This window comes from Pelophylax lessonae (genome assembly GCF_965119305.1).
Source record: "Pelophylax lessonae genome assembly, chromosome: 7".
Lineage (NCBI taxonomy): Eukaryota > Metazoa > Chordata > Amphibia > Anura > Ranidae > Pelophylax > Pelophylax lessonae.
Window position 1 is genome coordinate 177681901 of NC_138774.1, and position 27871 is coordinate 177709771.

The window sequence follows — 27871 nt, forward strand, 5'->3', positions numbered from 1 at the left end:
GTGCGATTATGCTTCAACAAACTCGGTGCAGTAAGGTTCAAATCAAAATCGTATAGGTGCTTAGTGGTATTTCTATTCAGTAAATAATTATATATACTGCAATTTAAATCAATTGTACCGTGTACTAAATAAATATACATACATTTTTCCGTGCGTTTATATCATAAATAATAGGTGCATATATTAAAGTGCAAAGATGCTCATCCGATTCAGTTCAAAGTGAAGGTGCTCAATGTGGATCTTATCCAATCCGCCTTGTGACATATAAATGGCACAGGTTCCTCTCCACCGTGGTATAGGTAAAGTTGGGTGACTTACCAGATGTGGGTGTCATATGCCTTATAGCATTAAGACCACTCATGCTTGATTGGCCTCCAAGGCCAGGGTAGGTCCCCTCTGTGATACTCCGATACTGGGGTAATGGCGGATCCCCCCTTTCCTCTCCCCGCATCAAGTAAGGACCAGGGTAAAAAAAAGAAAAGCTCCAAATAGTGTAGTAGGTAAGGTTAAAGATTTTATTTCCCATCCATGGGTGATTTCAGGTAAAAAAAGTTAAATTGCAGCTTTCGTGACGGTACACAGTCTAGACACAGAGTGGAGAGCGGAGATGCCGGCTTGCATTCCACCTGCCCCTGTGACGTCACGTTGTGCGTTTTCCAGCTCAATGCGTTTCGTCACGCCGTATGAGGTCTTCAGAGGTCCTTGGGGGCCAATCAAGCGTGAGTGGTCTTAATGCTATAAGACATATGAGACCCACATCGTCTGGTAAGTCACCCAACTATACCTATACCACGGTGGAGAGGAACCTGTGCCATTTATATGTCACAAGGCGGATTGGATAAGATCCACATTGAGCACCTGCACTTTGAACTGTATCAGATGAGCATCTTTGCACAAGGAAAATTCTTTTGAACTTTGATCACTACAGTCACCATTGTTTACATATTGGACATGAATTAACCCGTTTGGGACACTTGCACTTATTTATAAATTACATTTATGTATCAGCACTCTATTATATGCACCTATCAATTATTTATGATATAATCGCACGGAAAAATGTATGTTTATTTTTTTTAGTACACGGTACAATTATTGATTTAAATTGCAGTATATATAATTGTTTACTGAATAGAAATGGCAATAAGCACCTATACGATTTTGATGTGAACCTTACTGCATGGAGTTTGTTAAAGCATAATTGGACAATTTTGAGTTGCTGAACATCTATGGTTATTCATTTGCCTTCTTAGCAAGCACTGTAGGTAGCCTTCGTTGTTTTTAGAGGCTATTACTGATGCATTGTTAAACCCATTCTATAGCTGCTGCTTGTTAATACATACACAAATATAATTACCCTACGGCCCATTTGGCGCGGGGGGATATACCATTGGTATATCTTTTTGTGATACTTTATAGTCAGTTAATGGCCCACATCTACATGCAATACATTTGCTAGGAGAATGAATATGAATGCTTAGTGTACGCTCATTCTGGGGCAAGGTGAAGCTGTTTGCATTCCGTTTCATCTCTATGGTCAAGTAGTGTTGGCACACCAACCCCAGTATGTTCCATTATTATCTAAGTTTAGGCAGATGCAAAAGACCCACACAAATTCATGCAGTTCTGTATTCATTTACTACACTCCATTAAGTGATATTATCATTACATGTGTGTGTGTGTGTGTGTGTGTGTAAATTTTCTTTTTTTTTTTTTTTTATGCAAGCCAGGGACGTACCTTAATTTTGCCCTGGAATCAGCCTCTTGTAGTCCCTGTACAGCAAGGCTGGAGAGATGAAGAAGTCGCTCAAGGAACCAGTCAGTTTAGGAAGCATTCACACCTGCACTCTGATGAGATACAAGAACCCCAGTGGGGTTCCTGCAGGAGGCAGCACCAGTGAAAGCAAAGCTAATTGGAGTGCAATCGCAGGTGTGAATGCACCCTTATGTGCATAGAAGAGACATGCTATTAAGAAGAGAAAGCAGGGAGATGAGCTCAGAACTTTGCTGTTTTCTTCTTTCTCTGTTCAATACCAGGCTGAGGAGGGCTCAGAGGAAGTGAGTTGAATAATGCTGGCCATCAGACTGGTAGTGGAAATAAAGAGCTGTGGGGGAAATATCTGAATTCAGGCTGGGTTTACACTGGCGCGATGCCAGACATTGCATGTGATGTGCACAGTGGTGATGTCTGTGAGATGTATGGCTGAAATCGCATCGCATTCGGACCAAAATGGTGCAGAACCGTTTTTTTGGTCAGCACTGGAAATGAATCACATGGGCGTTTAGACCCATGCTCTCCAAATCTGTTTCAATTCCACAGTTTGCACTGCATTCTGAGAATCGATTTGGGGGTGTCCTTAACTTTTGTATTGCCACCCGCTGCAGTTTGCACAGAGGAGTGTGAACTGACTGCGAGTCAGATGCGATGCAGGAACCCACACAAGAATCGCTGTGGTTCCTGCATCCCATCAGTGTGAACTCAGCCTCAAGATGAATATTGCAGCAAAATCTGGTGTAGCAATTTTTTATCTTTTTTTAATATGCTATTCAATTTAGGTTTCTTTTGACTGGAGCTCTGCTTTCAAACTGACTGTGATAGAGGGAAACAGGGAAAGTGTTTGATGCTGAGGAATGAATAGACACAGCGGCTTTGCTGCCCACCTATCTACATAAATGGGGAAAAAAAATTCCTGCTTTTGATTCTTCACATTTCTGTCTGCAATCTGTAAACTCTGAATGAATGCCATTCGGCATAGTGCCTACAAAATCCAAACAATGTGCATAGATCTTCTGGGGAGCTGCAATACTCAGTGAACCCAGCCTTAGGTGTGTTTATAATCTGTGCGAAGTGGCTCGCAGCAGGGGTCTGCTGCGTCCCTGTTCTCCATTTGCAGGGGCGAATCGGGTCCGAATTTTTGCCTAAATTCAGACCTGAAATGGAGCCGAAGACGCACAGGACCCTTCTGCAGTGCGCTCTGCAGCCGCCCCCGAGATGTGCGAATCGACTCCATTGAGAGCCGGTCACTCTCTCCTGTCATGTGAATTGGATGCAGGGAAAACTTCATCTTTTTAGTTTGCAAGCAAATGCTGATGAAGAACAGTTGACTAATGCCCCATACACACATGCAGATTATCTGCAGACTTTTGTCTGCAGACTTACCAAAACCATATAATATGAGGTCAAACCTAAACATTTTCAATTTGTATGCAATCCGGCAGGCCCTGCACTACATAGAAAAGGTAAGTCTGCAGACAAAAGTCTGCAGATAATCTGCACATGTGTATGGGGCATAAAGCCCCGTACACACGTACCGATCGTCGGCATACAAACGTTCGTCTTTTCACCCCGGGATGTCGGTGTCTGTTGAAAAGTGCAAAGACTGCCCAAGAATTTTGTCCGCCGACTACAGCCGACTGCAGAAGTGATGTCATGTAATGGTTAACTTTCCCTGTGTTTTTTCTTTTCTGAGCATGCCCAGTCTTGCAAATCTGCGGTCTGTCGGCAGAATTCTGTACTGACTGGCGAACAATCGTCCGTTCTGGTGTCGGCATACAAAAATTTTCATGTTTGCAAGAAAGACTCTTGTCCGCAGAATGTGCGCAGACAGCTGTCGGAGGCACCATACTAACAAGCGTACAATCGGCAGATCTTTCGTCCGCCGACGTTTGTATGACGACGATCGGTACGTGTGTACGGGGCTTAAGTGTTTCACTGAATAATCCCTGGAAACATTTCCCAACAATAAATAATCCCTGTAAACATTCCCCAACATTTCACAAAGTCTCAGGCTCCCAGGTAGAGGGAAATTGACTTTCAATTCTGTGACATGCATGGCTTATGGAAGTGGCAAGCTACAGAAGTTTGATCCTTTTACTTTTCAAGAGGGGGAAAAAAAATTGACAACCTACAACAGTGTTAAATATGCTACAGTCTGCTACAAAATAAAAATGTAGGAACCATTGCTATATGGTGTCAGACATGGTAGATTATAATTCGTTATATTTAAAGTAGAAGGGGTGATCTCAACACAAGAAGTTTTTTAAAGGTTCTGTACACCTCCCATGGTGACAATTAATAATGGTTATGCAGTTTCTTAAACTTGCTGCTTCAGTCCTGAACATATATGAAGTGTCAGTAAAACTGTAGGAAAGTTAAACTGCAGGAAGCAGTGCTAAATGCAGAAAGCATGCACCTCAGCATAATTTTAGCCATGCTCCTCCTAGATAATTTCTTGCAGCCAATCATAAGTAATCATCTGATAAAAGAATTCCAGGGATACCTTATTTTACATTAATCTACCATATGTTTGTGTGTGTGTATGTATGTGTGTGTATGTATGTATGTATGTATGTATGTGTGTATGTATATATATATATATATATATATATATATATATATATATATATATATATATATATATATATATATATATATATATATATATATATATATATATATATATATATATATATATATATATATATATAATCTCCTAGTGTCTGTTGATAAGTTTGGTAACAGACAGAGAAAATAAAAACTTGAGGTAGACAATCAGTGTTTCTCTTAAATGGTCAATCTGCTCCGTCTCCTCCCTGTGTGTGCACCGCAGAAAGTGTGAAACACAGCAGCTGAATGATCAAATTAAGCTGCTGGGCTTCCCACTTCCCACAGTGCACACAGGAGGAGAGGGGCAAAAGGAGCAGTTTGTCTCTCCTCTACCATCCGAGCAAGGCAGGGGGAAGTGTCATTGCGTCTCTCTCATCCAGCCCAGAGCATGCACTCAAGTCAGAGCCCCATGGCTAGCAACACCACTGGGGACCCCCCCGACAGTGGCGGAACGCCAGGGCCTGGTCGCAAGTGCAGTCTTTGTGACCCTGGTAGTTCTGCCACTGAGCTAGGATGTTTTAAAGTTCATTCCTCGTTTTTAAGGTTTTTTTTTTTTTTTTTTTTTTATGCGTAGACTGTCTCATCTAAAAATGTGTCACTCTTCTTATGTCGGTGCTTTTTCTTATTGCAGTCCACGCTGGATGTTGCCACTGATGACTGGGGTATCAAAGTGGAGCGTGTAGAGATCAAGGATGTCAAGTTGCCAGTTCAACTTCAGCGGGCCATGGCAGCTGAGGCGGAGGCTACCAGGGAAGCAAGAGCCAAGGTAAGCCGGTATGCAGCGGAGCTGTGTTTGCTCTGTGGTCAGTCTGCAAAAAGTTGGGGAGATCATGCCTTCTAATTGCCACAGGGCTGTAATTCTGTGCTGAATCTATTATCCATTAGGGAGGATTAATAATGCAGTACACATTTTGGGATGATGGAATAAGGAGATTCAACAATTTCTCACTTGTTAACAGAGATGTATAGTAACGAAGTAGAACTACTTAAGTACTGTACTTAAGTACCGAAATGCGGTATCTGTACTTTCCTAGAGTAGAATTTTTTTCTCCTACTTCTACTTTTACTTCACTACATTTTTTCGATGATTTCGATACTTCTACTCAAGTATTTTTTTTTTTGTGCTGCATAGTTACTCGTTACTTTTAAAAAAATTACCACTGCCAGAACAGTAGATGGCAGGTTGCATAAAGCTCAAAAAAATGTGTATAATGTCATTTGTAAATCAGCGCATACGAAAATAAAGGCTGTGTATAATAAAAGCTGCTATACCAAATCTTTCCAATAAAAAGAAAATATGAAACAAACAAATAAATGGTGCTACAGCGCTTAAAGTGCATCAAGAAACTACTAACAAACACCGGTTAGTCATTTGAATAAATCATTTGAAATAATAAAAACAATATGATGTTCATACTTTTGACTTCTTTCTTTAATAACTACATAACACAGTACTTGTACTTCTACTTTCAGTACTTGAGTAGAATTTTTTTTTCAAAACTACTGGTACTTTTTACTTTTAGTACTTAAGTAGCAAATTTTTTGAAAAAACTACTTGCAATACTTAAGTAAAAAAAATGTTGAATACTTTAGTACTTCTACTTAAGTAACTTTTTCTGCAAGCACTTCCACTTCTACTCAAGTAATTTTTTGATCGAGCACTTGTACTTTTACTCAAGTAGAAATTTCGAGTACTTTATACAAGTCTGCTTGTTAATTATTGTCGTGGACATTGCAGTAATTTGTGCAATCAGGAATTGTATGATCCTAAGTGCTGCTCTAAACAGCAGTTTAATTCTGAATTGTATTCATGTCCAGATAGTATTGTCTGTTTTGCTTCTGGCCAGTCTGGAGCGAGTCCCATTGAATGACCGCTCTACTGAGCACAACATAAAGAGATGATAATGATAGTTACATACATAGTTACATATAGTTAGTCATGTTGAAAAAAGACACAAGTCCATCCAGTTCAACCAAAAAACAGTATTGAAAACCCAACCATACAATCCCATATACACACTTCTATACCTGCTGTTGATCCAGAGGAAGGCGAAAATAAGCCCCAGCAAAGCATGATCCAATTTGCTACAGCAGGGGAAAAAAATTCCTTCCTGATCCCCCGAGAGGCAATCGGATATTCCCTGGATCAACTTTATCTAAAAAAAAAAAAAAAAAAAATTTTAGTACCCATTTATATATGTACAGTACACCTAGGAAAGAATCCAGACTTTTTTTTTTTTTAAAGCAATCTAGTGAGCTAGCCAGAACCACCTCTGGAGGGAGTCTATTCCACATTTTCACAGCTCTTACGGTGAAGAAACCTTTCCGTATTTGGAGACAAAATCTGTTTTCCTCTAGACTTAGTGCCCCCTTGTCCTCTGTGTTGACTTTAAAGTGAACAAATCAACACCAAGTTCACTATATGGACCCCTTATGTATTTATACATGTTGATCATATCCCCCCTTAATCTCCTCCTCAAGAGAGCATAAATTTAGGTCCTCCATGCCTCTTATCAGTTTGGTTGCCCTTCTCTGCACTTTCTCCAGTTCCCCGATATCCTTTTTAAGAACTGGTGCCCAAAACTGAACTGCATATTCTAGATGAGGTCTTACTAATGATTTGTACAGGGGCAAAATTATATCTCTCTCTCTGGAGTCCATGCCTCTGTTTATACAAGAAAGGACTTTGCTTGCTTTGGAAACAGCAGCTTGGCATTGCATGCTATTATTAATCTTATGATCTACCAGGACACCCAGATCCTTCTCCGCTATAGATTCCCCCAGTTCTACTCCACCTAGTATGCATGAGGCATGCATATTCTTAGCCCCCAAGTGCATAACTTTACATTTATCAACATTAGACCTCATTTGCCACATAGTTGCCCAATGAAATGGTGCATTGAGGTCAGCTTGCAAGTTGGAGACATCCTGTAAAGAAGTTATTTTTACTGCAAAGATTGGTGTCATCTGCAAAGACTGAAATGGTACTTTTAATACCAGACCCTCTATCATTTATAAAGATATTAAAAAGTAAGGGTCCCAACACTGAACCTTGGGGTACACCACTGATAACTAGACCATTCAGAGTAAGAATTATTAACCACTACTCTCTGGATAGAAAATTGGCTAAAAGATAGAATTCAATTACAAACCGATTTTTCCAAGCCAGTAGACTTTACCTTACACATTAGCCGTGTGTGGGGAATTGTGTCAAACGCTTTTGCAAAATCCAAGTATACTACGTCCACTGCCACCCCTCTGCCAAGGTTTTACTTACCACCTCATAAAAAGAAATCAGGTTTGTTTGACAACTTCTGTCTCTCATGAATCCATGCTGTCTGTTGATTTAAAATATTTTTTTTTCCAGCAAGAACTCATCTATGTGGTCTTTTTTATTAAACTCTCCAATATCTTCCCGACTATAGAAGTTAAACTAACAGGTCTATAGTTACTTGGCAAAGACTTTGATCCCTTTTTAAATATAGGCACCACATTGGCCCTACGCCAATCCAGTGGTACTATTCCAGTTCTTAACGAGTCCCTAAAAATTAGAAACAAAGGCTTAGAAATTACAGCGCTCAATTCTTTTTAGGATACGTGGGTGGATGCCATCTGGTCCAGTCGCTTTATCCACCCTTATTCTGTCTAAATATTTCTGGACCATATCACTTTTGAGCCATTGTGGATCATTTCGGGCTGTGTCAATACTGTCCTCATTATGGTCATGAGCTCCCCCATGTTCCTTTGTATACACAGAGCTGAAGAATGTATTTAGTAAATGTGCCTTCTCTTTGTCCCCAGTCACCCACTCTTGATTATTTTGTAAAGGGCCTACATGCTCAGACCTAACCTTTTTTACTGTTATATTTGAATAATATTTTGGGGTTTGTCCTATCTTTTGCAATCTGTCGTTCATTATGAATTTTTGTGTCCCTGATTTTCTTTTTACATATTCTGTTATATTCTTTGTAACAATTAAACAATGATGGTGTTCCCTCATTTTTATATTTTTTAACTTTTTCCCATGAGCCCCATAGGTTTTATTTTTAGCCTTTTAAACTTATTACCTATGGGAATATACTTTGCAGTGAGTTTGCATAAAGTCTTTTTGAAAAATTCAAATTTCTGTTCTGTGCTTATTGATGCCAATAATCCCTCCCGGTCTAAATCCTGGAGAGCAGCCCTCATGCTTGGAAAATTTGCTCTCTTAAAGTTAAGTGTTTTTGTATTTCCTGTATGCATTTTTTGCTTACAGCTAACATTAAATTAAATCATTTTTATGGTCACTGCTACCCAGATGTTTTTTATATGAACAGTGTTAATAAGCTCTGCATGGTTTTAGATTACCAAGTACAACAGATCATCATTTCTAGTGGGGACCTCAATAAACTGCACCATAAAATTGTCTTGTAATAGGTTTATAAATGTTGTGCCCTTTTAACTGTTCCAGCAGTGCCATTACTTCAGTCAATGTCTGGGTAGTTAAAATCCCCCATTATTCACATTGTCCCAGCCCTTTCTATCTGTGCCAGGAGCAAGAATAAATATCCCTGTGTAGATGACCATAAAGAATTAATTAAAAGAACCATGTCCTGTGGTCTGATGAGAGACCATGAGAGACCAAGATAAACTTATCTGATTCAGATGGTGTCAAGCATGTGTGGCAGCAACCGGGTGAGAATTACAAAGACAAGTGTCTTGCCTACAGTCAAGCATGGTGGTGGGAGTGTCCTGGTCTGGGGCTGCATGAGTGCTGCTGGCACTGGGGAGCTATAGTTTGAGGGAGCCATGCATGCCATGATGTACTGAAGCAGAGCATGATTCCCCCCTCCCCTTCAGGAACTGGGCCGCAGGATGGTATTCCAACATAACGACCCCAAACACCGCTCCAAGATGACCACTGCCTTGCTAAAGAAGCTGAGGGTAAAGGTGATGGACTGGCCAAGCATGGCTCCAAATCTAAACCCTATTGAGCATCTGTGGCATCCTCAAACAGAAGGTGGAGGAGTGCAAGGTCTCTAACATCCACCAGCTCCATGATGTCATCATGGAGGAGTGGAAGAGGTCTCCAGTGGCAACCTGTGAAGCTCTGGTGAATTCCATGCCCAAGAGGGTTAGGGCAGAGCTGGAAAATAATGGTGGCCACACAAAATATTGACACTTTGAGCCCAATTTGGACATTTGCACATAGGGGTGTACTCACTTTTGTTGCCAGCGGTTTAGACATTAATGGCTGTGTGTTGTTGTTTTGAGGGGACAGCAAATTTGCTGCAATGTAAAGTAGGGAGTTTACAGCTTGTATAACAGTAAAGTGTAATTTCTTCAGTGTTGTCACATGAAAAGATATAATGGTAATAATAATATGAGGGGTGTACTCACTTTTGTGAGATACTGTATGTATGTGTGGTCGCAGCTGCGTCTATCCCAGACGTTTTTGTCTTTTTAACTTTACACTAAGGTGAAGGGTAATGGTGGTATTTTTATCCAGAAGTTTTTTTGTATTTGTTAAAATTGAATACAGCAGGACCGTTTGGCTTAATCACGGGATAGTTTGACTTCCTTTTTAGGTTTTCCAAAATCTTTGTGTATATAAGAGGGTAATGCCTGTGTTTTAGGGCCAGGGTAAATCGGCCTTGTGTATGCGTCTTGCAACAGAAGAGCTCTGATTACATAAGCTGTGATGCTATGAAAGAGGCCAGTGTGGTACATCTTTAGTTGAATAGCAGGAAGCAGTTAAACTGTAGTGCCAAAAACGCTGCTGCCGCAGGCCAGAAACTGGTGCTTGTTTTTTGTTTTTTTTTAATAAAGTTAATGTAACTCTTACAATAAACTTCTCTTCTTTGCTCCCTTTTGGCCTGTTAAATACTTTATAACCTTGTAAGTAGTTTGTGATATCTGTTCCTATGTTCAGAACAATACTTATCCACTTGTGGACCAGAAGGATTTGCCCCCTTAATGACCAGGCCATTTTTTTGCAATTTGGCGCTGCGTAAATTTAATTGACAATTGTGCGGTCATGCAATGCTGTACCCAAAAATTTGCATCCTTTTTTATTCCCCACAAATAGAGCTTTCTTTCGGTGGTATTTGATCACCTCTGCGGTTTTATTTTTTGCGATATAAATGAAAAAAGACGAAAATTGAGAAAAAAAGACATTTTCTTATTTAAAAAAAAAATATCCAATAAACTAATTTTGTTATCATTACATTTAGGCCAAAATGTATTTAGCTACATGTCTTTGATTAAAAAATTTGCAATAAGCGTATATTTATTGGTTTGCGCAAAAGTTATATCGTCTACAAGCTATGGTGTATATACTGGAATTTACACAGCTTTACCTGCCTATCTAATTTCTTGGAGTGCTAAAATGGCAGGGCAGTAACCCCCCCCCCCCCCCCAAATTACCCCCTCTTGGAAAGTAGACACCCCAAGGAATTTTGTGAGAGGCATATTGAGCCCATTGAATATTACATTTTTTTTTGTCACAGGAGTTTGTGTAAAATTTTATTTATTTTTTTTGGTAATTTTTCAAAGTTGTCATGGAAATGATATATTGCTCACACATGCCATGGGTATATGTGAATGTGTACATGCAATGTAAATTACACCCTAAAATACATTCTGTTGCTTCTCCTGAGTATGGGGATACCAATCACTGCCTTCAGGCTTTCTAAGGGCATAAAATGTTGATGTCACTCTTCACTGCCTATCAGTCTCAGAGGCCATGAAATGCCAAGATGGCAGAAAACCCCCAAAATGACCTCTTTCGGAAAGTAGACACCCTAAGCTATTTTGAGGCATGTTAAGTCCATGGAATATTTAATATTTTTTCAGTATTGGTAAACTGCCAATTTTTTATTTTTTTTTTCCTCACAAAGTTGTCACTTAAATGATATATTGCACACATTCCATGGGTATATATTTACCACAGTAAATATACTGACGGCGGTCGGCAAGTGGTTGTCAGCCGCTCCTGGGCCAACCGACGTAGATCTACGTCGCTCGCCCAGGAGCCTATAAATGGCAAACGCACGTTCCCGCCCCCGCTCATTCACGGGCATCCCCGCACGTGTGACCGGCGGCTCCGATGTCTGCCGGCCACTCGCGATCCTGCTCAGGAGAGGGAGAAAGGCAGACAGCTGATGTAAACACAGCCGTCTATCATTCTCTGTAACTGCAGAGACTATACGATCCTGCTATGTAGGATCGTATGTCTCTGTGGTTACATCACTAGCCATGCCCCCGCCCCCCCCCCCCACAGTTAGAAACACGCCCCTAGGGATACATTTAACCCACTGATCACCAATAATGTTAACCCCTTCCCTGACAGTGTCAAAAATGTCAGTCAAGGGTCCGATCTGTCTGCCACAATGTCAGTCACGCAAAAAAAATCGCAGATCGCCGCCATTACTAGTTAAAAAAAAAAAACAATAAAAATGACAAATCTTTCCCGTAGTTAACGCAATAACTTTTGCGCAAACCAATCAAAATTACATAGTTACATACGCTTATTGCGTTTTTTTTTTTTTTTTTAACAAATATGTAGCAGAAAACAAATTGGCCTAAAATGTTAAATTTTGATTTTTATATTTTTTTTTGGGGAATTTCATATAAAAAAAATTTGAAAAATATTATTTTTTCAAAATTGTCACACTTTTTTTGTTTATAGCGACAAAAAATAAAAATCCCACAGGTGATTAAATACCACTAAAAGAAAGCTCTGTTTGTGGGAAAAAAAGGACGTCAATTTTGTTTAGGTACAGCATCGCACGACTGCGCAATTGTCCGTTAAAAAAAGTCACGCGGTGCCGAATCGCAAAATAGGGCCTGGTCTTTGAGCAGCCAAATCCTCCGGGGCTTAAGTGGTTAAATGACACCACAAAATACATTCTGCTGCTTTTCCTGAGTATGGGGATACCACATGTCTGAGAAGCAGCAGAATGTTATTTTGGGGTGTCATTTCACATATGGCCATGGCATGTTTGAGCAATATATAATTTAAATGACAACTTTGTGTTAAAAAAAAAAAAGTTGTCATTTTCCCCATACTGGCAAAATATAAAATTTTTCTTTTGTTCACTGAGGGACACAGCTTCATGTCTTAGACCCTTGGGCTTATGCTTTCTCTCTTCAGGAGTAGGGCTGGGCGTAAACCTTTTTGGCTACGCCCCTGAGGCAGTCCCAGAGATATACCATCACTTCCTGCTGCAGGACTTTAGTTTTTTCTGCCTAGTCAGGAGTAAGGACCTGGCTCCCTGCTGCAATCTCTGGTCCTAGCTTTTTTTCCTTTTTTAAATGGAATTTTTTCTTTTCCTTTGTTTTCTGTTCCTGTGTGAACTACAATCAACAGCTGGACTGGGCGACACACTGGATATTATAGATCCTTATGACCTTACCAGACTGGCCTGCGAGTGAGACCCAACTATTCGCTCTGCGCTGGGTTGGCTGCGACATAGCCTCACTGGACGGCGAGTGAAACACCTCACGAGGTTGCATAGTCCTAATTACGACCAGAGTCACAGCGTACCTCTGGCCGCAGCACCCCCATTCCCAGATGGTGGACTGCTGGGAGTGGTGCCCACCTAATTCCAAGGTGTGGTGAGTAGTGTCCCCCCTCTTTTCTCTGGGGATTGCTAGGGTGGACGCGGGCTCTTCCTGGGGATGGTAGGCTGACCCCCCCCTCCTGTATCCTTCCTCCCCCCCCCTCTACCTAGCTGGGGTTTTGCCCTGTAATGGTCGCCCTCATTTGCCCCCATTCCTCTCCCTTAGTCCCCCTTTGGGGTGCATGGGTCTTTCTGGCTGTGGGTGTTGACTAGGTGCTGGGCCGGAGGGTGGTGGGAGTGTGCCGCTAGCGGATCCCTTATTGGGAGTGCCTGCATTTATGCCTGGTGGTCTAGTAATTCCCTGGGGTCCAGGGTGGTGCCATTTTGCCGTGGATGATTGTATTCAGCCTCGGCAGCCATGTTGTGTAGTCCGTGGCCATGTTTTTGGTTTCCCATTGTAGTCTCTGCGGCGGCCATTTTCTTAAAGTCAAGTGCGACGATGTGCGGCGGGGGCATCTAGAGACAGTGTCAGTGCTTCCTCTTCCTTTTTTGGTGCATGGTGGGGAGTCCCTGTAGGTATACAGTCCCTCCTCTGCTATAGACCATGGGTGCGCTGATTCTTGTGGTACCTCCAGCAGTAGCGCTGTGCAGGGTTGTTTTTTAAAAAAAAAAATTTATTTTGTGCACAGTGCGGTTCTGATTTAACCATGGAGTCCCTGGAACATGTCTTACCACCTGACCATTCCTTGAAGCTGCGGGACCCTCTGGGTCTCAGTCTGCCCTGGTGGCCATGACGGCGGCCCTGCAGTCTCTTGTGTCAGAGATTGAATTGGCCCTGCAAAGGTGGCCTAGCAAGAAGCACCCCCACCTTCCCCTTTCTCCTCAAAGTCTGAGGTGGATTTGGCTGCCGCAGATGTGAGTCAACGCACTGGGTCTGCATCCATGCACCCTGATTGCTCTAACAGTGAGGATAAATCCTCTTCCACTGCAGCCACTCATGAAAAGGCACCGGTGGAGGCACTGATGTCGGCAGCAGCTGAGTCCTCCAACTTTAAAGTTTCCCCCCACTGAGTCGGCGTCGCAGTTTGGCACCTGCAGATCTTCCAAGGTGTTCCCCTTTCCTGTCTATTTTTACAAGATTGTCGCTAGTCAGTGGGGATCACTGCAATGCATGGTTGGAATACCTAACCGTTTCCCTAGGAGATAACCCTTTGAGGAGTCTCTCCTGAAGAAACTGACCCACCATCGGAGCACTCTCATGTTTCCAGGTTAAATAAAGCCACATTTTTAACCAGTGGAGGATTCTTCCTCCATCCTTTAGGGATCCTGTGAACAAGAGACCTGAGGCTCTGGTTCAATACCTTTTTCACCATGGCAGGTTAAATTTTGAGGCCGGTGTTTGCTATCACCTTGGTCCCAGACCTTAATGGAATGGGCAAAAATTTTACGCCAGGACCTGGAAGGGGATCAAAATCCTTCTGAGTTGGCGGATCAGTTGATTCAGGGGCTACATGTTTGTGATGCAGCTTTGGATGCGGTGCCTTTGGCTGGCAGAATATCTGACGGCAGTGATCCTTCGCCGCATGATGTGGTTGAAGTACTGGTCTGCCAACCAAGCGTCTAAAAAGGTGTTGACTGATTTACCTTTTGTAGGTTACAGTTTGCTCGGTGCTTTTATGGAGGAGATCATTAAGGGCCTTATGGGAGGTAAGATTACTTTGCTTCCACAGGAGCTAGGGGGGGCAAGGAACCTCGTCGTAAACGTGGTCCTTTTTTTTTTTTTTTCTCTCGGCTCACAAGCGCCCCTTTCATCCAACTGGATTGCAGGAAAGGTTTCAAGATCTACTCGTACTTTTGCAGGAGCCTCCAAGAGACCATGGAATGGCAAGTCAAAAAGTGGGCCCTGTTGGTTCCCCAGACAAGCCTTTCCTAGCCTGAAGGGGCACCCTCATTCATATCTGGGGTGGCATGTCTTAATTGCTTTCTGGCCCCATTGACTTTGCTCATTCAGGACAAATGGGTCCACTAGTTTGATTCAGTTAGGTTACAAGATTGAGTTTCTGTCCTTGCCTAAGGCAAGGTTCTTTCCTTCCAACTTATGCCTGTCTCACGATCAGCGGCAGGGCCTCTATGGGGCAGTACAGAACCTGTTCGCAGTAGCACAAGGAGTTATTGCGCCGGTTCCAGAGTTGGAACGTTTTCAAGGTTTTTATTTAAATCTGTTCACTGTTCCCAGGAACAAAGGCAAGGTCTGCCCGATCTTGGGACCTCAAGAATCTGAACCACTTTGTGCGGGTTCAGAAATTTTGGATGGGAGTTCATTCACATGGTAGTGGCACTCCATCATTTGGATCTTTTGGCTTCTATCGATCTCAGGGACCCTTGCCTTTATCTTCCAATATACATCAGGCACCAGCATTTTCTTTGTTTGTTGGCAGTAGGCGAGGAACACTATCAATTTGTGGTGTTACCTTTTGGTCTCGCTTGAGCTCCTAAGGTGTTCACAACAATACTGGCCCCAGTGTTGGCCTTGCTCTGGCAGAAGGGGATCACAGTACTAGGTTACCTGATGATCTGATTCTGCATGCAGAGACTTCAGTGGCTCTTGAAGTCACCTTGGATATTACTGTGCAAACTCTACAAGAGTTCGGATGGACACTGAATTTTCAGAAATCAGGTCTGACTCAGTCCACCAAGGTGGACTACTTGGTCTGATGCTGGATTCAGCCTTGGCCTGGGTGTTATTTCCACAGACGAAATTGCGGAAGTTTCAGGATGCAATTGGGCTCCTGTTGTCCAACCGTATGTCAGGACTTGCATGCAAATGCTGGGTCTGATGGTCTCCACCTTCGAGATGGTTCCATTTTTCTCAGTTCCATATCAGACTCTGCAAAGATTCTTGCCAAATGGAACAAGGATCTGCAGTTTTTGGACAATCTGATCCTGTTGAGCTGGGGTATGAGAGGGTCTTTGGTATGGTATGGTGGCTCCACTCTCCAGCGCTTCGCCTGGGGAAGTCTTTGCTTTCCTTTTTTTGCTGTATTGGACAGTGATTTTCACAGATGCTAGTCTGTCCGGGTGGGTAGATGTCTTGGGAGTATACATGGCTCAAGGTCTTTGGACTTGAGGAGTCTAGTCTGCTGATCCTGATCGCCCGAATCGATGTTGCTTTGTTTGTCTCAGTGGACGGATTGTCTGCAGGGATGCCCGTTGAGGATACAGTCTGACAATGCTACGGCTGTGGCATATGTCAATCTTTAAAGGGGCACAAAAAGTAGCTGGCAAACTGAGGTGGACAGAACAATATGTTCTGGCCCTCTCTGCTGTGCACATTGCGGGGGTAGAGCAAGGGGACTCTGTCGGCAGACATGGATCAGGGAGAATGGTCTCTTCATCCGGAGGTGTTTCATCGACTGTCTCCAGTGGAGGACTCCCGATGTGGACCTGTTGGCCTCCAGCCTCAATAGGAAGGTGCTGAGGTTCATGTCAAGGTCTCAGGATCCTCTGGGGGATCAATATTGTCTGATTTACCTCCAATACAACTTCTGTTGAGACTGCTTTGCCGAATTAAGGTAAAAGGGAATCAGTCATTCAGGTAGTGCCAGATTGGCCTCACCGGTCTTGGTAGCAGATGTTCCTTGGAAACTTCCTCTCAGGGAAGATCTGTCTCAGGGACCAATCTTCCATCCTGCTTTACAGTCGCTGGCTTTAACGGCCTAGCTATTGAAAACCGGGGGCTGTCAGAGTTGATGATTCCTATGCTGTTAAGCTAGGAAATCTACTTCTAGGAAGAGTTTGGAAGGCATACATTTTACTTGGTGTGAGGGCCAGATTTTTTTTCCAAAGGCGAAGTCCTTTGTGCAGTGAGTTTGCCATCTGGCTCCTCCCGGTGGCATCTCAATTTGGTACTTCAAAAGCCTCCTTTTGAAAATATGCATGAGCTCACTCTGTTGCAGAAGGTGGCCTTTTGGGTTGCTATTACTTCTGTGTGTTGGAGTTGGAGGTGTTTGTCACTCAGAATCAGCAGGTAAGGAGGCCAACAGGACAAAGTTGTGTTAAAAACTCCCTGTCACGTGTTTCTTTCCAAGGTTGTCTTGGGGTTTCATTTGAATGAAGATATTGCATTGCTGTCTTTATGGCCTAAGCTGAAATACCCTAAAGAAATTGCGTTACACTCCTTGGCCGTAGTTCGGGCAATTTGGGTGTAACTGGCGGTGACTGAGTCGATTCAGAAATCCAATTCTTTGTGCTTACGGGTAGACCTGGTAAAGGGGGCAGGCGGTGATAAAGGCCTATTCCATTAAAGATAATAAAAATAAATCTGCGCTAAAAATATATAGAACCCTCAAAACTCAGCAGTTCACAGGGTTCATTCAAGCACCCATCTAAAATATGACAGTATACATAAATAGGATTTAAAAAAAAGTTCATAAGCAGTGCTTGATAGGAAGAATCCTTCACCATCTTCAGTGTACAAGAAAAGCACACACCAACCCCCGCAATGTGATCTCAAAATCTTCTTACCAGACAAAAGGTAATGAGGAATGTAAAGTGCAGGCAGAGCCCTCCAGTTTAAAAGCAATCCCAAATTCAGCATTCGTGATCATCAGGAATAAAAACACTGGAACAGTAAACTCCAGCTCACAATTAATATACCATTAGAAGGAACAGAAAGAATACTCATGGTGCAGTACCTACAGCTTGTTACCGTCTGAAATTAATGAAAATCATACTCCCAAAAGCAATAATGAAACAAGCAGTAAACTATTCAAATTCCCGGGTTTCTCAGCGCGCGCGCGTGTGTGTGTCAGCGTGCCTGCCTGACATGTTTCAGTCAATCAGCCATCGTCTGAAGTGTCCCAGTGTTTTATTCCTGATGATCGTGAATGCTGAATTTGGGATTGCTTTCAAACTGGAGGGCTCTGCCTGCACTTTACATTCCTCATATTACCTTTTTTCTGGTAAGAAGATTGTGAGATCACATTGCACTGGTGTACAATCTTGTGCACTGAAGGTGGTGTGGCAGATTTTTTCCTATCAACGTTCCTTGTGAACTTTTTTTTTTTTATCCTATTCCATTAAAGGTCAGGTTCCTGCTTTCCCAGTCAAGATGCCTCCTGGGCCTTCTGTCATGAAGCGTCAGTGGTCCAGTGTGCAAGGTGCTACATGGTCATCTGTACACACAGTCACAACATTTTATAAGGTGTACCTGCATCTTCGGATGCTGCATTCAGCTGCAAAGATTTGCACAGGCTCCTGCCTCTTGAGGGTGTATTTATTTATTTTCCCCCTGGTGGTGAGCTCCCGTTGTTCCTGGTTGGCTGTTTAGCCCTTGTTGAGAATTAATATGAGGGGTGGGAAAAACACCGCAATACATATAAGACACTGCTTTGAGACATGCCAAGGGGCCCCAAGAAGACACGGAGGTGTGTCTGCCAGTGAACGAAAGAGAAAACTGGATTTTTGTCGTACCTGTAAAATCCTTTTCTCTGAGGTGTACCGACGGACACACAGTACCTACCCCCTCTCTGTTCAGTTTGTAACAAGCAGTGTCAGGGATACATAACTCAAGTCCTGTAGCTAGAAGTGATGGTATACCCCCCCCCCGGGACTGCCTCAGGGGCTTAGCCAAAATTGTTTACACCTAGTCCTACTCCTGAAGAGCGAGCAGCATAAAAGGCCAAGCTTGGGTTTAAGAAGACATGGAGCTGTGTCTGTCAGTGAACCTCCAGAGAAGAGGATTTTACAGTAAGAAAACCACCCACTCCCTCCGCTTGCAATAAAACTGAATGTCTATAGTAGTGTCAACGCAAATAACTTCAACCCAACTCATACATAGAGGGGGTGGGTGCTGTGTCTGTCAAAGAACTTCAGAGAAGGATTTTTTTTACAGTAAGTCAAAAATCTATTTTTCCTCTATTGCTCACTGACAGATGCAGCTTTATAGTTGTCAACCATTGGGATCCCAAAGCATTATTAACATGAAGGGTGGGAAAACCTTGCAGAAAAGAACGTAATTCGCAAAGGCTAAAAAACATAGCCAACCAAGAACCACTGGAACTCACCTAGAAACATACACCTCAAAGATAAATTCTCTTTTAAACAACAGCCTGCAAAACCTTGCAGCCAAAAGCAGCATCTGAAGATACCAACATTTCTACCTTGTAGCATTTTAATGAATGTGTGCACAGACTACCAAGTTGCCGCCTTGCAAACTTAGGCTTTTCGCCATCAGGAGTCAATGATACAAGAGGCACTCAGCGCCCTAGTAGAATGCGCATTCACAGGGAAAGGTGGAACCTGACCATTAATTGAATAAGCTTGTACCACAGTCTGCCTGATCCATTTGTATATGGTCGGAGCAGACGCAGCCAATCCTTTTACGAGGTCTGTCCACAAGGACAAAAGAGTCTGAAATGGAAAATTGAAAGACCACCTTCAGAAGAAAGTCAAAGTACCACCTTGTCTTTATGGACCACCAGATAGGGGAGTGGCAAGATGGCGCCAATGCCGACACTGCACGCAGAGGTAATAGCCACTAAAAAGGCTACCTTCTGTGACAATGTAAGCAGAAGAATCTCCCTAATGTTTTCAAAAGGAGGATTCTGGAGAACTGACAGTACCAGCTTAAGATTCCAGGTAACAGGGGGAGCCATATGGTGAACACCCTGAAAAAATATTGCCAATTAAAGGACCACCTGCCTAAAGAGCGTTAAAAAAAAAAAAAACACAGGTAGAGCCGACACCTGGCCTTTGATAGTACCCAAGGCCAACCGCTACTCAACCCCTCTTTGGAGGAAATTCAGTATCTGAGCGACTAAAAAAAGTAGCATGGATGGACTGTGAAGATTTATTATCATACATGGAATTTGTATATTGCATGGTGTGAATTCATTATAGAGGTAGATTTTCTGGCCTTCAACAGTGTGGGAATCGCAGAGTCAGAAAGACCCACTCCTTCAATACCCGGCTTTCAAAAGCCACGCCATTAAGGCCAGCAACTGTAAAGCCGGATGGAAGATTCAGCCCTTGAGACAGCAGATCTTCCCTGACAGGAAGTCCCCAAGGAGCATTAGCAACCAATCTCACCATATCTGTGTACCAAGGCCAGTCTGTAGCCACCAGAATTACTGGAGTCCCTTCCAACTCTATTCTGAGCAGAAGCCTCAGCAGCAGTTTTTGTGGGGGAGAACACAGATCAGCCAATACTGTCCCCAAGGAGCCACTAGTGCTTCGGTGGCATTGGCCACAGAATCCCGAGAACAGGCTACAAACCTCTGTACCTTCTCTTGAGCCGAGAGGCCAACAGATCCACATCAGGAGTCTGCCACACAGCAGATTAAACACCTCTGGGTGAAGGGACCATCATTCACCCTGATCAAACACCTGACTCCTCAGATAATCCACCTGTCAATTCTTCACTCTGGGGATATGCACTGCAGCTAGGGTTGGAATAAAAGTTTTCTGCCCATATTAGGATTTCTGCCACCTCTCAAGCCGCCAGAACACTTGGTGCCCCCTTGATGATCGACGTAAATTGATTGAATCCCTCAAAGGTGATTTTGTCCAGTGGATCAAGCAAAGCTGTATTGCGCTGAGTTCTAGAATATTGATCGGTAGTCTGGACTCCTTTTAGAGAGTCCAGGGCCCTTGGACATATATATCTTTCCAAGTACGGTAGAATCATCTGCCATTTTTTAGAGTTTCCCACACTGACACTAGAAAGTGCCTCCAGCAGCGCTTTCCCGCACGCGGCTGCAGATGAGGATACATCATCCTCGCCGTCCAAATCAGAGGGCGATGTTGTTAACCCGGGGCCAGCGCAGTGTTACTTTAAGAATACTGCAAAAAAAAAAAAAAAGTGGCAGCACTACAAGTTCCAAGCACACTAAACTGCAATATAGCAGAGTGAGGAAGAGACCTACTGGGACCCCAATAGACTCACCACCGGCCGATATTAGGGAGAGCAGAGGCGGTCTAAAGTGTTCAGGAAAAAGTACCTGGGTCAGCACCAGAGGGAAAGCCTTGCCACTCACTGCTGTACAGCGTTGTGCATTTCAATGGGGAAACCACAACAAAATGGCCACCCAATTAATTTCAATGGGCCACTACTAAAAATGGCTGCCAAGCCTTGTACAGCTGATCTAAAAGAAAATGGTGGCGGTATCCTCGGCACGCCATGCAGTCTACAGGATCCCCTGAGGGGTCCAGCAATCAGGCATGGGGGGCCCTGGCAGGGACCCCCCACCAGGATTACCTCCCCCGTACCTAAGGTAGGAACCCCTTATGAAATTGGGGGAAGGATGGCCTGCGGGGCAGCCTTGAACGGTCAATGGTCCCTAGGGACCTCACATACAAGGGGGGCATGGTGGATGGGGGGGGAGTAATAAATCAGGCGATACCGATTCCAAGGCACTACTACCAACGCGTCCGAGGCGTCTGCCAGAGGGTCGTGCGTTCTTGCCACCTTGTTTAGCCATGATGCGAACAGATCCACATCCGGGGATCCCCACAGCGCACACAGCATCTGAAACACCTCCAGGTGCAGGGACCATTGCCCCTGGTCCAGGGTCTGACGGCTCAGATAGTCAGCCTGCCAGTTCCGAAATCGCTGGGACCTGCGTCTCGGCCCAAGACAGAATCTCAGCCACTTCCTTGGCCGCCCGGCACTCCTGGTGCCCCCTTCGTGATGTAAGCCACCGATGTTGCGTTGTCCGTCTGCACACGCACAGGGCGGCCCCGAAGATGATCCGACCAACGGAGCAAACAGTCTGATTGCTCGCAGTTCCAAGATATTGATCGACAGGGAGGATTCCACCTCAGACCAAGTGCCCTGGGCAGACAAATTGCCCAGAACGCCACCCCAGCCCGACATGCTAGCGTCCGTGGTGACCACTGTTGTCACGGAACCATGAACCAGACGCACAACAACAGATAAGTGAAAATAAGAAGGCTTTATTGAAAATCAAGCTGTAAAGCAGAAGTCCAAACGGATGGCGAAACCGAGGCAGAGTCCTTGCGAAGCCAGAGGTTAGGAACCAGGAGGGTAGTCAGACGAAGCCGGGATCAGGAACCAGCAGGGTAGTCAGACGAAGCCAGGATCAGGAACCAGCAGGGTAGTCAGACGAAGCCAGGATCAGGAACCAGCAGGGTAGTCAGACGAAGCCAGGATCAGGAACCAGCAGGGTAGTCAGACGAAGCCAGGATCAGGCACCAGAAGCAGCAGCAGTCTTAGAAGCATGTGAACACAGGAGGACCAAGCAAGGAACTGAAGCCACAGACCTCCTATATATATGAGCTAGGCATCCAGCTCCTCCCAGTGGGAAGGAGGGGCCGCAGGGTGGGAGGCTACAAGAAACCCAGAAACCAAGATGGTCGCCAGCACATGTCAAACGAAGGAGAACAGCAAGAAGGTAAGACCATGACAGTACCTCCCCCTCAAGGGCCCCTCCTCCGCGGAGTAAAGAACGGTTTCTGAGGGAAGCGTGCGTGGAAGGCTCGGAGCAAGGCAGGAGCATGGACATCTGCGGAGGGAACCCAGGAACGCTCCTCTGGACCATAACCACGCCAATGAACCAAAAACTGCACCCGACCGCGGACCAGGCGTGAGTCCAGGATATTGCTCACCTCATACTCCTCACGATTGCCCACTTGGACCGGACGGGGCCGAGGAACCGAGGAAGTGAAACGATTACACACCAGTGGCTTCAACAGGGAGACATGAAACACGTTGGAGATCCGCATGCCAGGAGGAAGCGCAAAGGCATAGGCTACCGGGTTTACCCTGCGAAGCACTCGGAAGGGACCAACAAAGCGAGGCGCCAGCTTGGGAGTGGGCACTCGAAGGTTGAGGTTGCGGGTAGACAACCATACACGGTCTCCGGCCTGGTAGGAAGGAGCAGGCGCTCGTCTGCGATCAGCCTGGAGTCTCTGGCGCTGCGCAGAGACCTCAAGGGACTTCTGGATCTGTACCCAAGAAGCACGTAGGACGGAAAGGTGATCCTCCACAGCCGGAATATCCTGGGGAGAGAATACCTCCGGTAACACGGCAGGTTGGAACCCATAATTGACCATGAAGGGAGACGTCCCAGAGGAAGAGTTCACCGCCGTGTTCCTGGCAAACTCAGCCCAAGGCAGGAGGTCAACCCAATTGTCTTGGTGATCGGAGACATAGCAACGAAGGAATTGCTCCAAGGCCTGATTGGATCGTTCTGCGGCCCCATTGGACTGAGGGTGGTAGGCCGAGGAGAAGGAGAGATGAATCCCCAACTGGGAGCAAAAGGCGCGCCAGAACCTGGACACAAACTGACTCCCCCGATCCGACACAATCTCCTTGGGCAGACCGTGCAACCGGAAGACCTCCCTGGCAAAAATCGTGGCCAACTCCTGTGCAGAGGGTAACTTCTTGAGAGGAACACAGTGGCACATTTTGGAAAATCGATCCACAATCATGAGAATGACCGTATGGCCTCGGGATGCAGGGAGGTCCACAATGAACTCCATCCCCAGGTGTGACCATGGGCGCTCCCCGGGGGCTATGGGTTGCAGAAGGCCCAACGGAAGGTGCCGAGGGGACTTACTCTGGGCACAAACGGAGCATGCCGCTACATATGCGGCGATGTCGGAACGTAGGGAAGGCCACCAGAACAGACGTGAAACAGCCCAGGACAGCCGATTCTTTCCAGGATGCCCCGCGGTCTTGGCGTTATGGTAGGTTCGCAACAACCGAGTGCGCAACTCCTCAGGCACAAAACATCTGCCGTTGGGTCTCCCAGAGGGAGCACCAGATTGAGCCGCCAAAATCTGCTCACCCAGGGGAGAGGTCAGGCTGGTGCGAATGGCGGCCAGGATCTGATTCGGAGGTATGACCGAAGTCGGAATAGACTCCTCCCTGGACAGGTCGGAGTACAGCCGTGATAAGGCATCCGCCCTGATGTTCTTGGAACCGGGTAGGTAGGAGACCACATAATTAAAACGTGACAAGAACAGAGCCCATCTGGCCTGACGGTGTCAATCTCTTGGCCTCAGAAAGGTAGGTCAGATTCTTGTGGTCCGTCAGGATGAGGACCGGAACCACCGAACCCTCGAGCAAGTGCCTCCATTCTTTAAGGGCCTGCACGATGGCCAATAACTCCCTGTCACCAATCTGATAGTTGCACTCCGCGGAAGACAGTTTCCGGGAGTAAAACCCACAAGGAAGCAGAGGACCCTCTGGTGTTCTACGCTGAGACAGAAGGGCGCCTACTTCCGTCTCAGATGCGTCCACCTCGAGGACAAAGGGCAACCCAGGGTTGGGATGCGACAGAATCGGAGCCGACACAAAGGCAGACTTTAGAGCCTCAAAAGCTCGGATGGCCTCGAGCGGCCAGACCTGGGAATTACTGCCCTTCCTGGTCAGATCCGTGAGAGGCTTGGCTAGCATGGAAAAGTCCCTGATGAACTTCCGATAATTGGCGAAGCCCAAAAAGCGCTGCAGGGAGCGAAGACCACTGGGCTGGGGCCACTGTAAGACAGCCGAAACCTTCTCAGGATCCATGGAGAACCCCTCAGCGGAAATGATGTAACCTAAGAAGGTTACCTGGGATCGGTGAAATTCGCATTTCTCAAGCTTACCGAACAGCTTGTTCTCTCGTAACCGTTGCAACACTCGTCTGACATCCAGAATGTGGGTCTCCATGGATTCAGAATATACCAAGATGTCATCCAAATAGACCACCACACACTGCTGCAACAGGTCACGGAAAACATCGTTAATGAATTCCTGAAAGACTGCGGGCGCATTGCACAACCCAAAGGGCATAACCAAGGATTCATAATGACCGGTCCTGGTGTTAAACGCGGTCTTCCACTCATCGCCCGCCTTGATCCTTACGAGGTTATATGCCGCCCTCAGGTCGAGTTTGGTAAAGACCGTGGCCCCTTTAAGGCGATCGAACAGCTCGGAAATCAAGGGTATCGGGTAAGCGTTCTTGATCGTGATGCGATCGAGACCCCTGTAATCGATGCAAGGCCTCAACTCACCGCCCTTTTTCACAAAGAAAAATCCAGCCCCTGCCGGGGAAGAGGATTTGCGAATGTGTCCGCGTGAAAGCGCCTCCTTCACGTACTCCTCCATGGCCTCATTCTCCGCTACCGACAGTGGATAGACCTTGCCACGAGGAGGAACGGCACCAGGTTGTAACTCGATGGCACAATCGTATGGACGGTGCGGAGGTCGGGCAACCGCGCGCACCTTATCGAATACATCCCGGTACTCCTCGTATTCAGGAGGCAACAGAGAGTCTGAGGAAGTACACAGCAACTTGACAGACCCATGGATGCAACTAGCCCCACACTGCGGTGACCACGAGAGGATCTCGGCCGATCTCCAATCGAAAGTCGGATTATGCTTCTGGAGCCAGGGGTACCCCAAGACCACCGAGTAGTGTGGAGACGAAATAACCTGGAAGCAGACCGACTCTCTGTGAACGGCACCAATGGCTATCCCCACTGGAAGGGTCTCATGAGTCACGTGTGGTGGCAGAAGGGGTCTGCCGTCTATCGCCTCAAGAGCCAGTGGAGAACCTCGGGCCTGCAGAGGAATGGAATTGGCAGCAGCGAACACACTATCAATGAACAAACCACCAGCACCAGAGTCCACCAACGCCTGGGTCGTCACTGAGCCCCCGACCCAGGAGAGGACAACAGTGATCAGTGGTTTGTCAACACGGGAAACCGGGGACGAGGAGACTCCACCCAAGATCTGCCCCCGACAGGATCTCAGGTGCGAGCGTTTCCCGGACGGTTCGGACATGCCAACCGAAAATGCCCACCGAGACCACAGTACATGCATCGACCCTCGCGTCTTCAGAGTACCCTCTCCCCCTCGGACAGGCGAGCAAAGCCCAGCTGCATGGGTTCACCCCCAGCCAAGTCATCCCCAGGAGGCGTGGGAGGAGAGGGAGGCACGGGTGGGACAGCAAAGGTAGGCGCCAATCTGTTAGGAGGCCTCCGCAGACTCTCCTTAAAGGAAGGTCTCTCCCTGAGTCTGGTGTCAATCAAAATCAAGAAAGAAATAAGAGACTCGAGCTCCACTGGTAGGTCCTTAGCTGCAACCTCATCCTTCAAGGCATCCGAGAGACCATGAGAGAAAGCAGCGACCAGAGCCTCATTATTCCAGCCCACCTCTGCTGCCAGGGTACGAAACTCAATGGCGTATTCAGCTACGGATCGTGAACCCTGTCTGATGGACATAAGGAGCTTCGCAGCAGAGGCAGCACGAGCCGGCACATCGAATACCCTCCGAAGAGAAGCAACAAAACCGGAAAACTCGGCAACCACCGGATTGTTGTTCTCCCATAAAAGGGCTGGCCCAGGCCAAGGCCTTGTCCGAGAGCAGCGAAATTAAGAAGCCCACCTTTGATCTCTCAGTAGGAAAGGCATGTGGCAGCAACTCGAAATAAATGCCCACCTGGTTAAGGAAACCTCGGCACTGAGTTGGCTCTCCCCCAAAGCGCTGTGGAAGGGGGGCAGAACCGATCATACCCCGAAACACCGCAGGCGCAACAACAGGTGTCGGGGTAGACTCTGGCGCAACAACCGGAGCGGCAGTAGGAGCGGGCCCAGGAGCGACAACCGACCCATCGGCAACGGGAGCGAAATGAGCCGTGCGTTCAAGCAGGGTTTGCAACGCCACGGCGAACCGACCCAACAGGTGATCCTGCTGATCAAGTCTGGCAACCAGCGTGGGTAGCGAGGATGGCCCTGTACCGTCAGAATTCATGGCTTGGTCCTAATGTCACGGAACCATGAACCAGACGTACAACAACAGATAAGTGAAAATAAGAAGGCTTTATTGAAAATCAAGCTGTAAAGCAGAAGTCCAAACGGATGGCGAAACCGAGGCAGAGTCCTTGCGAAGCCAGAGGTCAGGAACCAGGAGGGTAGTCAGACGAAGCCAGGATCAGGAACCAGCAGGGTAGTCAGACGAAGCCAGGATCAGGAACCAGCAGGGTAGTCAGACGAAGCCAGGATCAGGCACCAGAAGCAGCAGCAGTCTTAGAAGCATGTGAACACAGGAGGACCAAGCAAGGAACTGAAGCCACAGACCTCCTATATATATGAGCTAGGCATCCAGCTCCTCCCAGTGGGAAGGAGGGGCCGCAGGGTGGGAGGCTACAAGAAACCCAGAAACCAAGATGGCCGCCAGCACATGTCAAACGAAGGAGAACAGCAAGAAGGTAAGACCATGACAACTGTCCATGACAACGGCCTGAAGGATTTCCCTTCCGTCAGAGTCGGAGACTGGAGCCACCACAGAAGATCCGCTCTGACGTGGTGGCTCAAAGATCCTCCTTTCCAAGGAATGAGGACGTTTGTCCCACCTGGCCAGAATCTCCGCTTGCAGAGATCGTGTGTGGAACTGTGCAAATGGTATCGCCTCAAAGGCTGATGCCATCAATCTCAGGGACCGCATGCAGGTCCTGATCGATGAGGACTCATTGTCCCTGAAGGACCTGATCTCGTTCTGCAGATTCTGGAGTTTGTCTGCCGGCAGGAAGTCTTTTGCCTGGGTGGAGTCCAGAACCATCCCGAGGTAAGGGAGGCGAACAGAAGGAGACAATGTCAACTTCTGAAAATTGATGGTCCACCCGAACTCCTGAAGCATCTGAACAGTGGTTGACAGATCGCGCAACAGAGTGGCACTGGAACTCGACCTTAATAGGAGATCATCCAGATACCCAAGGATTGCAATTCCCTGCGCCCGCAACAGGGCCAGGACAAGAGCCAACACTTTGGTAAACACCCTTGGAGCCGAAGCGAGACCGAAAGGCAACGCCACGAACTGATAGTGCTCCTCTGCGAGTGTGAATCGGAGGTACCTCTGATTACCTTCATAAATGGGGATGTGTAAATACGCATCCTTTAGGTCGATGGAAGCCAGGAAATCTCCCGGGCTCAG

At 46.0% G+C, this 27871-nt stretch overlaps 1 protein-coding gene across 1 annotated transcript in view; it reads left to right on the plus strand.

Annotated features, from left to right (window-relative positions):
- The window catches only part of STOM (stomatin), a 105912-nt gene that overhangs the window by 67408 nt on the left and 10633 nt on the right, over positions 1-27871 (plus strand). The window contains exon 6 of the mRNA XM_082264491.1: positions 5019-5153. Within this exon, the coding sequence (XP_082120617.1) occupies positions 5019-5153 (135 nt within the window). The remainder of the gene's footprint in view (positions 1-5018; positions 5154-27871) is intronic.